This window comes from Diplotaxodon limnothrissa, linkage group LG3 (assembly GCF_057381915.1).
Source record: "Diplotaxodon limnothrissa isolate DT_005_m linkage group LG3, D_limnothrissa_male_GT1.1, whole genome shotgun sequence".
Lineage (NCBI taxonomy): Eukaryota > Metazoa > Chordata > Actinopteri > Cichliformes > Cichlidae > Diplotaxodon > Diplotaxodon limnothrissa.
The window spans coordinates 53,350,379-53,364,698 of record NC_140598.1 but is presented as its reverse complement, the minus strand read 5'-3'; the positions used below and the strand labels follow the sequence as shown (position 1 = coordinate 53,364,698).

The 14,320-nt window shown below is 43.9% G+C and overlaps 2 protein-coding genes across 6 annotated transcripts; one reads left to right on the top strand and one right to left on the bottom strand.

Moving 5' to 3' along the window:
* The first annotated feature begins 3,001 nt into the window (after positions 1-3,001).
* On the top strand, positions 3,002-11,291 carry trip6 (thyroid hormone receptor interactor 6). 5 transcript variants are annotated; one of them, XM_085349565.1, is made up of 11 exons: positions 3,002-3,317; positions 3,673-3,719; positions 5,556-5,772; positions 6,867-6,970; positions 7,067-7,180; positions 7,300-7,890; positions 8,004-8,100; positions 8,209-8,378; positions 8,490-8,668; positions 8,783-8,903; positions 9,355-11,291. In XM_085349565.1, the coding sequence occupies exons 3-11, from the start codon at positions 5,565-5,567 to the stop codon at positions 9,484-9,486; spliced, it is 1,716 nt and encodes a 571-aa protein (XP_085205691.1). In that variant the 5' UTR covers positions 3,002-3,317; positions 3,673-3,719; positions 5,556-5,564; the 3' UTR covers positions 9,487-11,291. The 5 variants fall into 5 exon arrangements, with proteins under 5 accessions (XP_085205691.1, XP_085205692.1, XP_085205693.1 ...); XM_085349566.1 differs by having other exon boundaries at positions 3,002-3,574; XM_085349567.1 differs by lacking the exon at positions 3,673-3,719.
* Positions 11,292-12,353: 1,062 nt separating this feature from the next.
* sst5 (somatostatin 5) lies at positions 12,354-13,163 on the bottom strand. The gene is made up of 4 exons (XM_085350349.1): positions 13,051-13,163; positions 12,912-12,994; positions 12,630-12,847; positions 12,354-12,524 (listed from the first exon to the last, which is right to left on the bottom strand). The coding sequence occupies exons 1-4, from the start codon at positions 13,161-13,163 to the stop codon at positions 12,354-12,356; spliced, it is 585 nt and encodes a 194-aa protein (XP_085206475.1).
* Between the last annotated feature and the right edge of the window lie 1,157 nt (positions 13,164-14,320).

The window sequence follows — 14,320 nt, the reverse complement described above, 5'->3', positions numbered from 1 at the left end:
CTGGGTGGAGTATGAGGAGGAAGAGGGAGAGCGAAGGGAGATGGGCAGCTGACCCAAATCTCATGATTTGATGAAGCTTGATAGAACTAGTACTTGACCTCCATATTAACGGCTGTGTGTGTGTCTGTGTGTGTATGTGTGGTGGAAAAGAAGCGAGTGAATATGTAGAATAAATAGAATACATTGGAATAAATAGTATAATTGTCTTTTCAATTCAGTTCAATTTTATTTATACAATGCTACATCATAGCAACAGTTGCCTCAAGGTGCTTTATATTATAAAGTAAAGACCGTACAATAATACAAAAATACAATGTTTAATTGCCTTTTTTGTTGACAATAGACAATCCAATCTGCATGAGTGGTATCCTTCAGATGGAACCAATCCAAGGGCTTAGTATCAGTGGTAAGTTGGCAAACATGGCATCAGAGCTATGTTTGCCAAAGAGGTGCTTCCTCAGAGTGAACTAGTGGCTAGCCTGACACTCTGAAACACTTTGAGACTAGATCATTTGTTTCCAAAGTGTTATTGTGCACACCACCATCAGAAGATCGATAACAAGATCAAGTTTTTTTCAGTGAGAGATGAAGAAGCAGCCTCGGTGCAAATGATTTGTTTCAAAAAAGATTTTTAAAAAGTGCAATGCTTAAGCGAGAAAAAGTTGCTCTAGAAGGAGGTTGCCTAAGAGTGAAATCAAACGAGGAAAAGCAAGAGTCATCGAACAAGGTCATATGGTGGCTATTTACAGCGGCTACCTGGGAAAAAAGTTCCTGTTTACTGATTAATCCAAGTTTGGCATTTGTGACAGTGACAGAAGTGTGCAGATAAACAAGAGACAGAATGAAACTGTAATGTATTAGACCCAAAATGAAACATAGTGCTAATCAAGTCTGGAGCTGGACACCAGTACTGAATCACCTTCACCCTATCCTACTCTCTTCACCCAACTCTATGTTGACAGTTCTCGTGCTGCAACACGATAACGAGCCCACACGCAAAACAAAGGCAAATGAGTGCTGAACGTCACGGTAGGGCTGAACGATTATGGAAAATAATCTAATTGCGATTTTTTGCCCCAATATAGCGATTGCGATGCGATTATTTTTTAAGGTATTTGTCTTCTGTATTATTAAACAAAGACAAGCAATACATCATATAGTATGGCCAATACTATATTACATTAATTTTAAACTGTTCTTTCCTGGAAGACAGACCTCTGTTATGATGACATGAGGTGATGCATGAATTGATGACTGACATTTTTATTTAACTTCTTCAATCACAACAGTATATTTGAACATACACAATAGTTTATTTTTAGCTTACAAACATCTGAGCATAAAGTGCTGACAAGGAACCCTGGTGTAAACATTAAAATGAAAGTCAGTACAATGTGCAGATTGCAGAAATATACATAAAAAAAATCAGTGGCTTTACCACACTCAGTTTTTCGACATCTGTGAACTACTAGACAGTCATTCAATTAAAAAATAATATTAAATAAATAAAACTAATAAATAAAAAATACACACATCTTACTGATCTCTGCAGTCAGTAACATTACACATAAAGTGCAAACATAATAGCAATTGTATAAACACACACACAAACACGCCTTTAAAGTTTAAAGGCGTGAAATTGGACGGTCTAGTTCTGATTAGCGTCACCGCTGTCTCGGTGGAGTTTAATAAACTCGGCCGTCTGCTTCTTGCTATCTAAAATATAACCAGACACTGGTGTTAATTCTCGACTGTCTCATACTTCTGTTTAATAAGTTTTCTGTTTGACGTTTAGTCAGCTGTGTGAAAACCAAGGAGGAACCCACCCGGGGGATTAATAAAGTTTTATTTTATCTAATCTAATAACTTTAATCTCAGCCAAACCGATTTACTCACGAACAAACAAAACACTGAAAAAAGCCCAACAATAACATTTTTAGGTTGTCTAAGTGACTTATATATTACGTTTAACCCGAGCAGCGAAACTCCGCGGTGATCTGAAAATGATGTGCCGGGAGTTGTGCCGTTCTCGGCCGCATCAGTAACCCTCGAGCTCCCGGCTAGCTGTCGAGCTGGTGGGTAGCAGACGCCTCTGAAAACGTCGAAGCACTTTTGCAAATATGGGATATCTTGATAAACCGAGCAGATATTTGATGTTTACACAACTACTTTCTCGCCTGAAAATATGTTAAAAGTTTATTTTGTGACCCAGAAAGATTAGTATGAGTAATTTTAAAACTTAGTAGCGGCCGCCATTGCTGGAAACTGGAGTTTGGCTGGGCCGCGCTATGAATTCTGGGATATGGTAGTAATTTGGACAGCCTTCGGCGCGTCGCTGTGACGTAATCGGTCTACAAATGCGGCCTCAGGAGGATGCAGCCCATGAATTGTATAATATAATCGCAGTATAATCGCAGCCTTTGCGGTTAGAAAATTGCACTTGATCATGTCGCGATATTATCGCAAATGCGATATATCGTTCAGCCCTACGTCACGGTCTTTGGTCCACACACACGATCATGTTGAGATAACAACATCGGGTATCAGGTTTTGCCCAAACCTGTCAGCACAAGCGCTGTTATTAAACCATAAAATGATTGTTTCATGTTTATGAGGGACCAAAAAAACTTTATTGTGCACAGGAAAAACTACCCTAAATGATAATACAATATCTGCTTAATTGTGCCATTTTTTTTAACCCACTTTCCCCAACTTTCTGTGTTTTCTTTAGCTGGATGATTGAGCATGCGTCAAGACATTTTGGTTTGTATAATTTTTACCATAGTCACCTTTTTGGAGAATTCTGGTCATATTATTTTATAGTAATCTACTGAGCTTCTCTGTTTTACTAAAGCTGGCCTGTTATAGCTGGTGGTAATGTTTCGGGTGCTGAAACACATGACTTTCCCACCTTGTCCAAAGGGAAGCAGAGCTCAGTGGCGGTCTCAGACTTAATATAATCCATATACTGGTGTAATTACACATGTGGGGTTATTCTGTTCAAACTTAGCAGTCTGGTATCTGTGTTATGTTAGAGTTTTGAGTGTATTCTTTGGGGGGGGGGGCAGCCTGTAGATGTGACGGACCCCCCCACGTCTCCGTGCGCGCGCACGTACACGCGCGCAGCAACGACGTCACACGGTGGGAATGCAGTGAGGATCTGCGGCCGCCGCTGCTGCTGCTAAAGGCCTCTGGATCCGGGACAAAGTAGGTTAGCCACGCCGAAGCAGAAGGAAAGTTTCTCCGGGACAACTTTCCCCGGCCTGGGAGCGTTTGGATGGAGGCGTAGGTCGTGTTGGTGTGGCTCATTTCACACGGTATGTGTCGTGGTGCGTTTTGGCTGGCTGCTTTGTTTCCTGTTCGGCTGAAGTTAGCCCGAGGGAGAGGCACGAGCTTTGCTCGAGTTCAAAACAGGCTAGCAAACAAGTAAACAAGGCTGTTACTAAAGTTAATCACGGCCGGTTAGCCCCGGTTTGGAGCGCTTAAAATGCTGTGTGTTTTCACATGTGTGGGGTACGGAGGACAGTTTTGGACGAGCAGCTGAGCAGTTTGTCTTTCACGAGAGAAGAAAAATGTTAGTGAGCGCAAAAAAGCAGAACAAACATGTCGCTCGTGTATCTGTGATGCGCCTGCTTGTTTCCTCACTATCCTGCTGTGTTTCTGGATTTTTAGATGACACCGAAGGAGAGAGGAGGCTCTCTGTAACGGTACTGTGAAAGGTAGGAGACGATCTGATGCCGTTCGTGTTATATAGCACAAAATAAAATGTATACATATTTACAAAAAACGTTTCCCGGTATGACTTCAGTCATTTTGTCTTCCTCTTACTCCGTTTAGCACAGATCGCCACCTTTTCAGGCGACACTCTGTCAGATGAGTTAACGCAAACAGAGCAGCGAGCTTCAGAATAAAAGCGTAAATGTTACAAAATAACGACCTGTTATTAAAATTAGAAATAAATAACAGATTAAATTAAAATTTAATCTGTTATTCTTTTAATATTGTGTGTTACTAAAGTGCTTCCAGTGCATTTCATTTCGATTTTCCAAAAATCCCGGATGTCCTGTGCCTCTGTTCCCGTTTCCTTCACGCTTCTTGCTGCAGTCAGCATCAACTTTGACATTTCACGGGTTGCTGCGCCTCCCGTACAGCCCAGCCCAGCTCACACACTTAGCTTTGTGTTTCACTCCACACGAAGAGGTAACAATACGGTCTAAGTGATATAACAGATGGGATTAATTTCCTGTTCTGGATCCTGGGATTTGAGTGTGTGCTCATCCGGATTCAGACAGGGGGTGTTAAAACGGGTGGTCAGTGGAGGTGTTGGGTCACTCTTTCTTCCACGTGGTCAGTGTGTATTATCATGTAAAGTCCACCCTGACATTGTGTGGTTTATTGATAAATGACTCCAAATCTTAATATAATGAAGGGGGAGAGGGGTAAAAGCTTAAATCTAATGTTTGGGAATTGTTTTTCTGTGTGACTACCTCATCTTCTCATCCGTCAGTATAATCCTCTTATGATGGCCACACGACCCACATACAATCAGTCTGAGTGGGCTATTAATTTCTCCACTCTGACAGTACGTAGCTGTGATTCGCTGTGCCTCTCAGTCCATTTTAGCTTTGTGTCCATAGCTTGCATTCATATGTGCTTGCTCTTGTTTTATGTTGTCTGTAAAGTTTGATGAGTCAGCTATATTTGTATTCTGTAAAATGATGAAAGCGCAGACACCAAAGTGATGGCCTGAAATCTGTCTGGCCTCAGTGTTATTACAGTCATATTTGCTCAAAAATACACAATACAGATAACAGTAAAACATGCCAGATGTTTTTTTTTCTTATGTAACAGGAGTGGCTTTATGCCCCTCACGTGCAAGTCGGCACTTTTTCAGCTCAGCTGTGAGCTTGTCCTGAGAATACATAGTATATTGTTATGAGCCAGGTGTTTATGCGTATACAGATGCATATCACGGTACAACATTTCCTGCCGTGTTTTTCTCCCAGCTTCATTTGGAAATAAATGATACTGGTGTGTAAACATGAAAAGACAATAACTATTGTGGCGGATAAACAGACGAGGGGTAGCTGCAGATTTGCACCTGTTTATGTCACTGTACATCTGTGTGTGTGTGTGAACGGGTGTGCTGGCGATCTTTTCCGTCACCGTTTGTGTCGTGAAACGCACAAAAACACACTCGCACATGTTTTCAGGCGTGTGCAATCCTGCTGGAAATCCCCGAGCCCTGCAGTCCAGCTTCTCTCTTCCTGCTCTTCAACCAGAAGCCCATTGTTCAAGCCGTGTGTGCCCGTTGCCATAGGAAACAAAGTCTGAAGCATCCCTTAGTTTCCATTGGTTACCTCCGGCATAAATGTGCAAAACAGCCACAGCTGAGCTCGAATACACGAATTAAGCCTAAAAGCATGAAAAAAATACCAGGAGGTTAAAGTCAATTTTCTTATTATTGTTACAGGTTAAAAGCACATATCAGTCATATTGTATTAATGAACTTTTATGTACAGAAAAATGTGACATAAATGTTTGCATCACCTCAGACACCTGCCATGTCCGGTCCCACCTGGCTGCCACCGAGGACTCTGGACAGCCCAGAGCGAGCCGCCCCCCAGATGTCCCACTCTGCTGGTGGAGCAATCTATCGAGCCCCTATGAAGAAGGGCACGCCCGATTTCAGACCAAAATATGGTCCTTACGATCAGAATGGAGGAGGAGGAGGAGGGATGGCCAACAGGTACATGGCAACTGGGCCCACAGGTAAGAAGGCTACTCGGCACGCGGCTGTATCGTCCTGAAAGCATCTGAAACTCAACTCACCGATGTTTTTATGTTACAATCAGGAGAAAGGAGCTGTAAAATCCTAAAACTCTATAAACTCTGCATGATATCCATCCTCTGCTACTGATGTGCAGATGTTAGGCTGAATAATGATGATCCCTTCCTGTAGCAGTTATATTTAGGAAGGCTCTAGCAGTCACAAATAAAGTTTGTTTACCGTTTAAATGTCAAAAAGCAAGTTTTTTGAATTTGTAAAAGTTTCTGCTGACCTCTGAAATACACCGAGTGTGTGGCTGTGACCCTGTTTTCTTCTATCCTTTTTACATGGTGTCATATCACATCGTCAGAGTTTTAGAAGCGGAGATTGTGGTCGAAGCAAGGTCTTTTATTTTGAAAATTGACCAGCTTCTTTATCCTGTTCCTGTGTCCTGACGTCTTTCTCCCAGCGATGTCCTTTTTTTCTTTTCTTTCCCCAATCGATTGTAGAAGATGGCTGTCCCTCCCTGAGCCTGGCTCTGACGGAGGTTGCTTCCTGTTAAAAGGACGTTTTTCCTTCCCACTGTCGCCAGTTGCTTCCTCATTAGGGGTTTGATTGTAGGGTCTTTACCTTAAAGAATGAAGTGCCTTGAGGTGACTCCTCCCTGTATCTTTTGCCTCCATTTAGAAAAAGTAAGCCGTGGTATTCTTAAGTGATACAGAGGAGAGATCCACTGGGGACACTCCTGAAACACTGGTGTATTTCAGGGGTAAAACAATGAGAATATTTAGAAGTAAGTGACTAAAAGTCTGATAGAAACAAATCGGATGTGGCTATGCTGGAATACTGACTCTTCACTTTTTTGATTTTTGTTTAATTGGAAACAGATTCAGGCCTGTAGCGTTTCTTACTCATATTAGAATCATGACTGAAAGATCTCTCGTGGTTAACGTGGGTAGAACGAGTGTTTCAGCAACCAGCGATGCATCGCATGAATGTCAGAGCGAATCTCTTTAGTGAAGATCTGCTTTGTGATGTTGTGCTTTAAAAAGACGGTTTTGGATTCATTTCCAATATCTGTTCTCTAAAACATTAGGTGGACCCATGCATCATTCATCTGGTGATCACTATTACCCGTCTCCACACGGTCCTAAAGAAGACCGCAGTTGGAGCCCTCACATGGACAGCTACGAGATGATGGTGAGTGGACATGTCAGTAGCTTTGCCTACAAGAAACTAAAGATTTGAAGGGTTTCAGAACCAGCTGACAGGTTTCTTATGCTGTTCTGGTGTTAGCATCGTGGCCCAGAGAAGCCAGCAAACTACCACTCCAAAATCGATGCTGAAATTGACTCCCTCACCAGTATGTTGGCTGATCTGGACAGCCACCCGCAGGACTCCAGCACTCAAGTACGGCAAGCTTGATTAGCTCAAAATGATTTACATGTACTTAATTGATAAATTAAACAATGAATAATGTTGATATCTCTCTTTATTTGCCTGTTTATTAATTCTCCGCCTCCCCACAGCTCTATGACAACGTGCCTTACAACAAATACCTCTCAGCGGATCACTACAAGCCTGCACACCAGAGCGCTGCCCCTCCTCAGGGTCGCCCATCCATGAGCTACAACCCTCATCCCCAGAGCCAATACCACCCAGCACCTCCCTACCCCAATGAGCATCAGACACCTCAGTACTCCACCTCCCACCAGCAGGACTACTACACCACTTCTACCCCTAAACCTTACCCTCAGCCCGTCCCAGCCTCCTACACCACAGCGTCCACTCCTACGGGGCCCAGGTTCAGCGTCCAGGTCAAGACAGCGCAGCCAGTCACCTACTCTCAGACAGGGAGGCAAGCTGAACAGGCATACACTCCGCCTCCTCCTCGCCAGCACGTGTCACGACCCCCGCCCCAGACTCAAACTGCTCCCCAGGGCTGGTACCCTCCACATCCCGGCTCACAGGTTCAGGAGATGCACTCTGAGGGGGGGTATAAGGGGAGCGGCTCAGGGTCTGGAGGAAGAGTTAACCAGCTTCCTGTGTCTAAGAGAGCGATGGAAAATAATCAGAGTGGGTCGGGAGCCGCACAGGGTCCAGGTTATCAGTCGAGCAAGGTAGAAACGCAACTTCTATTTTTTTCATACAACAAACACAAATTGATTTGTGGTCCAGGTGTTCTGAAAAATCAAATAAACTTTGTGTGATTCATGTGTCCTCTTTCCTCCAGCAGGGGGCAGCAACGCCCAGGCCTGAGGAAGAGCTGGATCGGCTCACCAAGAAGCTGGTGTATGATATGAACCACCCGCCTGCTGAGGACTATTTTGGTATCAGTTGTTACTAGTGGCACATCACAGCAATAAATCTAAAAATAGTTTAAGAGGAAAGCTCATCTTAATGACTTTTTTCTTGTCCGTTTCCATGCCGACCTTCAGGTCGCTGCGCCCGCTGCGGAGACAACGTGGTCGGCGATGGCAGCGGCTGCATCGCCATGGAGCAGGTTTTCCACGTGGAGTGTTTCACGTGTATCACCTGCCACGCACGTCTGCGAGGACAACCCTTCTACGCTCTCGACAAGAAGAGTTACTGCGAGAGCTGTTACATCGTACGTGAATGAGCTGTTTTCATATTTCCTCAAACCGGAGAGATTTGCTCTCCCTCGTCTTTCAGTGGTCCTCTCTCAACCCTGTTTTTATTTCCATCTGTTTTTCTTAAGAGCACACTAGAGCGCTGCTCAAAGTGCTCCAAACCCATTCTGGACCGCATCCTGCGAGCCATGGGGAAAGCCTACCACCCTCGCTGCTTCACGTGTGTCATTTGTAACTGCTGTTTGGACGGCGTGCCCTTCACAGTGGACGCCACGTCTCAGATACACTGCATAGAGGACTTTCACAGGTAATCGCTGAACTGTGCGAGCTAAACAGCGTTTGCAGGCTGCGACTGTGAACTGAGGCCGAGACAGAGGTGCTTAAACTAACTCTGAGCTTGGATGCTTGTTGTGTCTGACAGGAAGTACGCGCCGCGCTGCTCGGTGTGTGGGGAGCCCATCATGCCCGAGCCGGGGCAGGAGGAGACCGTCAGGATTGTAGCCCTGGACCGCAGCTTCCATGTTAATTGTTACGTTTGTGAGGTGAGCTTTCCCAATCAAGCAGATCTCTTGGCATATATCGAGGAAAAGCTTTATGAATTCCCTTTTTTCTGAGAATAAATTATTTAAAAATAAGAGGAAAAGGGATCAGTTTCAGGGAAATGGAGTAACAGCCTCAATTCCGGCGCCTTTCCAAGGCAGGAGAAAGCCTGGTTACATTAAACATTACATATAATTAACACAGTGAACTCTCTTGTGAGAATAAAGTAGTCAATAAACATCAGCATGGCGTTGCTAATCTCTAAACTGCAGGTTTAGGTGGAAACAGCTCAGTGTGTTGACATAAATCAATCACAGTAATCTGGGGAATCTAAATGTGGACTTGCTGATCAAAGTGTGAAGTTCATCATAGTTGACGAAGAGTTCAAAACACAAAACTCGGCAGTCCTTGTGAGCGTTTATCTGAAGTGACCCGAGTGCCTCTTTTCGTCAGGAATGTGGTCTCCTGCTGTCGTCTGAAGGCGACGGTCGAGGCTGTTACCCGCTGGACGGCCACATCCTGTGCAAGAGCTGCAGCGCACGCCGCATCCAGGACCTCTCGGCCAAAATCTCCACCGACTGCTAACAAATCTCTACCTGAACCTCTTCGCTCCCGGCCTCACAGATCCACGGACAGCCGGCACATTATTGATAGCAGCTTGTTCACTCACAGTGTCGGTAGAAAATCGTTACTTTTACTTCCTCCTCACTGGTGTTCGGCTTCTCCCGCTTCATTTCCTTTACTCTTTGGTACATCGTTTGTAATGTTTAGCTCAGCGTTTGTACGACAGTGGCCTGACCTGCAGGCAGCTTGGGCTCCACTTTATCATTCATCCACTCCGGTACTGCCCACATATTCCTTGCACATGTCATTTTATTTTATTGTTAACACTTTCAAAGACAATGAAAGCACACACGGACGTTACAGATTTCAACCTGAAAATAAGGATTTTTTTCCAGATAAGGGACACGCGTGATAATCAGGATTATGGTTTGTCTGAACCAGGCTAGAGAGTAGGCAGCGTTTTGCGTCGAAATGCATATTAAAAGCACACAAAATCAACTGTGATTGTACATAACAGGTGGGTTTGAGTGAATCTGCTGCGGGTTGTTGTGGAACGCGTGTAGCCTGTAGTGCAGTGCGGTGACGTAGCCTGATAGAGCAGGAAATGTAGACGATAAGAATGTGTAGCGGTTTGACAGCCAACAGCTTATTTTTCTTTAGAACGAGATTTGTTAGGACAGATTCTTTGTCACGCTTCTCAGCATTACAGCATCATGTTACTAGTCGCTTACTCACAACTTGTAATAAGACTCTTTTCTCTCTTTTTTTGCCATTTTTGAATGTCTACGAAACACAATCTTTGTTCGATGCTTGTTTGTTTGATACTTGACATGTTACATTGAAAATGACGGTGCAATGAAGTCAAACTCACTTTGTCTAATGGAAAACAGGGTGTGGCTCACTTACGAGGCATCCTGGTGTGCAAAAGCTCAAAGCCTCTTGTAAAGATTTTGTTTAATGTGCCATTTGGGGAAACGTTAAAAAGGAAAAAAGCATTTAAAAGTGATAATCTGTTTAAAGGGGCAGATGACTTATGGATTAGCAAAACTTGTGTTTCTCGTTTGGTGTGAAGGCACCGTTAGGGGGTAATGAGTGCTGAATTTAAAGGGGACCTGTTGTGCTGTAATTTTGAACTCAAGTAGAGCAGCTTTGCAATGATTCAGTCTGAAATAATCAAAAAGTTGCTGTCTCTGTCTGAGCTGTTTTGCACCTCCCCTTCTTTTAAAACCAGCTCTCTTCTGATTGGCTGCCCCTCACAAACAAATGGTTAGACCAGCAGGTGGCTTATGTGCTTATGATTAAGCCTACTCTATGACATCACCTACAGTTTAGCACAGTAATTGGAAATAAAGAAGTAAAGAAAAGCATGATAGGGTCCCCTTTCTTTTAAGGTGATGACTTTGTTTATCCCCCTTAAATGGATTTTTTTTTGTTTTCGATTACAAGTCTTCATTTATGGAGGCAAAGTAGTCATACTCTGAGCCTTTGGAGCTGCAGTATTTGTTATAACTGTGTTTAACCTCTTGTCTCTCCGTCCGCATTTTGTACGTGTTTAACTTAAAGGGCTAGAAATGTGAAAGCCTTACCTCAAGGATGTCATTCAGCTCCATAACTGTCCTGGTTTGAAACTGTTTTTGTGTTTGTGTGTTTCTGTGAATTCTGCTTTTGTTTCGGTGACACAACACGATCACTTTAAAACGCTCCAGTCGTCGGCATCTCTTCATTTATCTCGTGATGGTGCTAATCTGTTTTGTTTTTTTTAAACATTTCACAGTGCTCGCAACTCACTCAACACACTGATTCACGCCAGCATGCGTCACGCTCCTCGGATCTTGGAGTTTTCTTTCCTTTTCAGTCACGGATTACGATCCTTGTTGTGGATTCAGTTTAAAGTGTTGAGTTGGAGCTCGGTGGTTAAAACGTTAGCAAAGAGGTGATTCTGGCATTTTAACAAACACCATCAAGTGCTGCTGATAACTAAAACAATCTTTTAAAACAACCATCAGTGCTACACCTCAGTGACTTCTCAAGTTATCACATTCACAAAATTTTTAGACAACTTGACTTTGACCTTGAGTTTGAGGTCACAGAGATTCATCTGAAAGATTCAGTTTGAAGCTCCCACGTCTCCTCGTTCTCGAGTTATCACAATTACGAACTTGGCTGAGGTCTAAAAAGTGGGCACAGGCACCAAAATTTGTATGTTTGTTCCAAGCAAAAAGCCGTATTTTTAGCCGTATAAAACTAGGGCTGCACATTAAACCTGCAGTTCAGTGAATTTCATGTATGTAAATCACCAGTTATCCTGACAAGTCTCTGCACAGGTTTCAGACCCAGAATCTTTTTCTTCCTGCGGGGAGACTAATGCGTAACGGTGCTGCCCAGGTATTCGTTACATTCGCCAGGTTAATCAGTGTTATCTGTGATTTATATAATGCTTTTTACACTGCAAGCTGAGCCAGTCACTGTCACTCATGTTCTTAAATGGCTTTATCAAAAAAGTAACTTGTATCTATCTGTGAATGATTTCCCTCTAATGCTATCTGCTGCACTGTGTTCAAAAGTTAAAAAAAACAAAAACACATTACCAAAAGATGATATCAACTTGCATTGTGGGAAATGTAGGATCCAGGAAAGCTGGGGTTTGATGCAGACAGAATCGGGATATCTCATCGGTACCAGCTTCACAAAAAAGCAAGAATTCAGGATTTAAAATCAGAAAATTTATTTCAGAAGTGTGTACCTGCCGGTCTTGAAACATATAATTTTATTAGTCTTTAAAACTTAAAGTATCTGCACATTTGTTATCTTACGGTAAATAATCCGGTTACCACAAAGAAAGCAAACATGCGTCGGCTGATCCGTAAAAACAAAAGATACTCCTGCTGTTAACAGGAGGTGAAAGTCTTCCAGAAGAAGTTGCGGCAGCCTGCTTTGCGCTCTCGTTGGGACAGAGAGAGGTGTCGCCTCGTCACCTCCTCCCTGCCTCGCCGCGTCTCGTCTCCTCTCGCCGCCATCAGTTCAGCCATGAACTTCAGCAAGAGCCAGTGAGTCAGATCCTAAAGGAGGACAGAAATGGAGGGGACGGGGTTCCTCAAGTTCAAACACCTGTTCCAGTACAAAACTGTTTATATATTTTAGCTCCTGATGCAGCATTTACTCACCTTGTCATTTGTGAGGTCTGCTCTCAGTGTTTCTGTCAGCATGTCGCTGTATGGAGCCGTGCTCACCCGCACCAGCAGCACAGACAAACCCAGAGCCACGAGAAGCACCTGAGAGCGAAACATCTCCGCCTCGAACCGCAGACAGAACAACTCAGCTCTTACGTTCCCAGACTCTGCTTTCAACGCTGGAGATGTGCGGTGCTGCAAAAATCCCCAAACTATAAGAAACCCTAACCAATCGGGATGTAGGAGGTGCGGGAGCTGAAGGGTATCATGATGAGCTGAGCTGATAAATAGGCACCTTCATCTTCAAATCCTCCTCATCCTCAAGCCAACAAAAGGATGTGATTGGTGGAGAGGATTGGCTGTGAGGCAGTGAGGAGGTGTGTGTGTGTGTGTGTGACAGAGGCTGTGAACAGACGTGTCACCGGACAGGATAAGGTCATCACTGGGCACGATGGCGTGGACGAACCAGCTCCCAAACGCATCCGACAAAAAGTGACAGAGGTGGTTTTCAGGCCGATCGGCACTCATGCTGCATTAACTTTAAATGAGATCCATTAAATCCAAAAAACTGTGATTTTTGAGGTAACTTCTGCCACTCGTAATTAGCCACAGCAGCTTTGCAGGGGTCTGGAGCGCAACATGAGCTCCGGACACCGTTCAGTGCTGCTAATAACACAGTGTGACTCAAATGTTAATGAGGCTGCCTGGACACAGCTAACCCTTCCAACACTCCCCCACCCTTCACGCCATCGTCACTTTGAGTCAATGGGGAAATAAAGGAGAGAGGAGTTAACATCTAAATGTCAACTCGCCAACAAAACGCTTGATGTAAGTGTAGTGGTGGTGGTGGTAGAGCAGGTTCCATCGGCAAGATGCTGAGCCTGACTCATCCGCTGGAGTGTCTGGTGACACGCTTACAGTAGAAAGTGCTTTGAGTTCTCAACTGAGTAGAAAGTTGCTATTTAAGTAACATTAAAGACTAACTCAAAGAGAAATTTCAGGGTTGCCCCTAAAAGAAATACACTCCTCCTCTGTTTTGTGTGTCTTCAAATGCTTTCTCTGTGATTGAGTTTCCATCCCGCTTACTCGTTTTTTCACCTCCTCTTCTCAGTAGCAGCAGGGATCCGCCCGGGCCGGGAGGATTTCTTCCCTCAAACGACAGTTTCACATCTAGATATTTGTTTAAACAAATGCTGCCCATCATTTTTGAGGTTGTGGTCCTTGTTGGTGAAATCTGCATTCACGAGTCCGCTGTCAGAAGACTGAATTAAGATGGTGTCAGTGAAAGGACACCACAAGGGAAACTAGTGCTGCAAAAACACAGTGAAATGTTCAACACTGGAAAGTCCCCATGATGCTCCACAATGAAGGAGGAAAGGCACGGCGGAGGGAGCGTCATGATTTAGGCTGCTTTGCTTTGCTTGCTCGAAGGACGGATGGAGTGCAACCACCGAGGATGTAAATGCTGTCGAGTAACGTTTATGTGAAGCTCGTGTCGCAAACTGGTGATTGATTTATAATAGGTTACATCATTTCATTAATAAACTAAGTTTGTGTTTGGTTAACTATTTCTTTGTTCTTGGCAATAAATCTTATACTGTTGGAAAGTTTATTCCACCTTAAATGGTGCTACATTTGTAATGAAAATCCACTTGTGGGTTGAGCAGCACCACCTCCTCCTGCTG

What these genes read in the sequence shown, in the direction of transcription:
- trip6 (XM_085349567.1), top strand. Translation starts at nt 5,565, where the DNA reads ATGTCCGGTCCCACCTGGCTGCCACCGAGGACTCTGGACAGCCCAGAG. An exon ending in CAGGTTATCAGTCGAGCAAG is followed by an intron (nt 7,891 to 8,003) that starts GTAGAAACGCAA and finishes TCTTTCCTCCAG; the next exon opens with CAGGGGGCAGCAACGCCCAG. An exon ending in TGCATAGAGGACTTTCACAG is followed by an intron (nt 8,669 to 8,782) that starts GTAATCGCTGAA and finishes TGTGTCTGACAG; the next exon opens with GAAGTACGCGCCGCGCTGCT.
- sst5 (XM_085350349.1), bottom strand. Translation starts at nt 13,163, where the DNA reads ATGAGTGCCGATCGGCCTGAAAACCACCTCTGTCACTTTTTGTCGGAT. An exon ending in CTTATCCTGTCCGGTGACAC is followed by an intron (nt 12,995 to 13,050) that starts GTCTGTTCACAG and finishes ACTGCCTCACAG; the next exon opens with CCAATCCTCTCCACCAATCA. An exon ending in GGTGCCTATTTATCAGCTCA is followed by an intron (nt 12,848 to 12,911) that starts GCTCATCATGAT and finishes GGTTTCTTATAG; the next exon opens with TTTGGGGATTTTTGCAGCAC.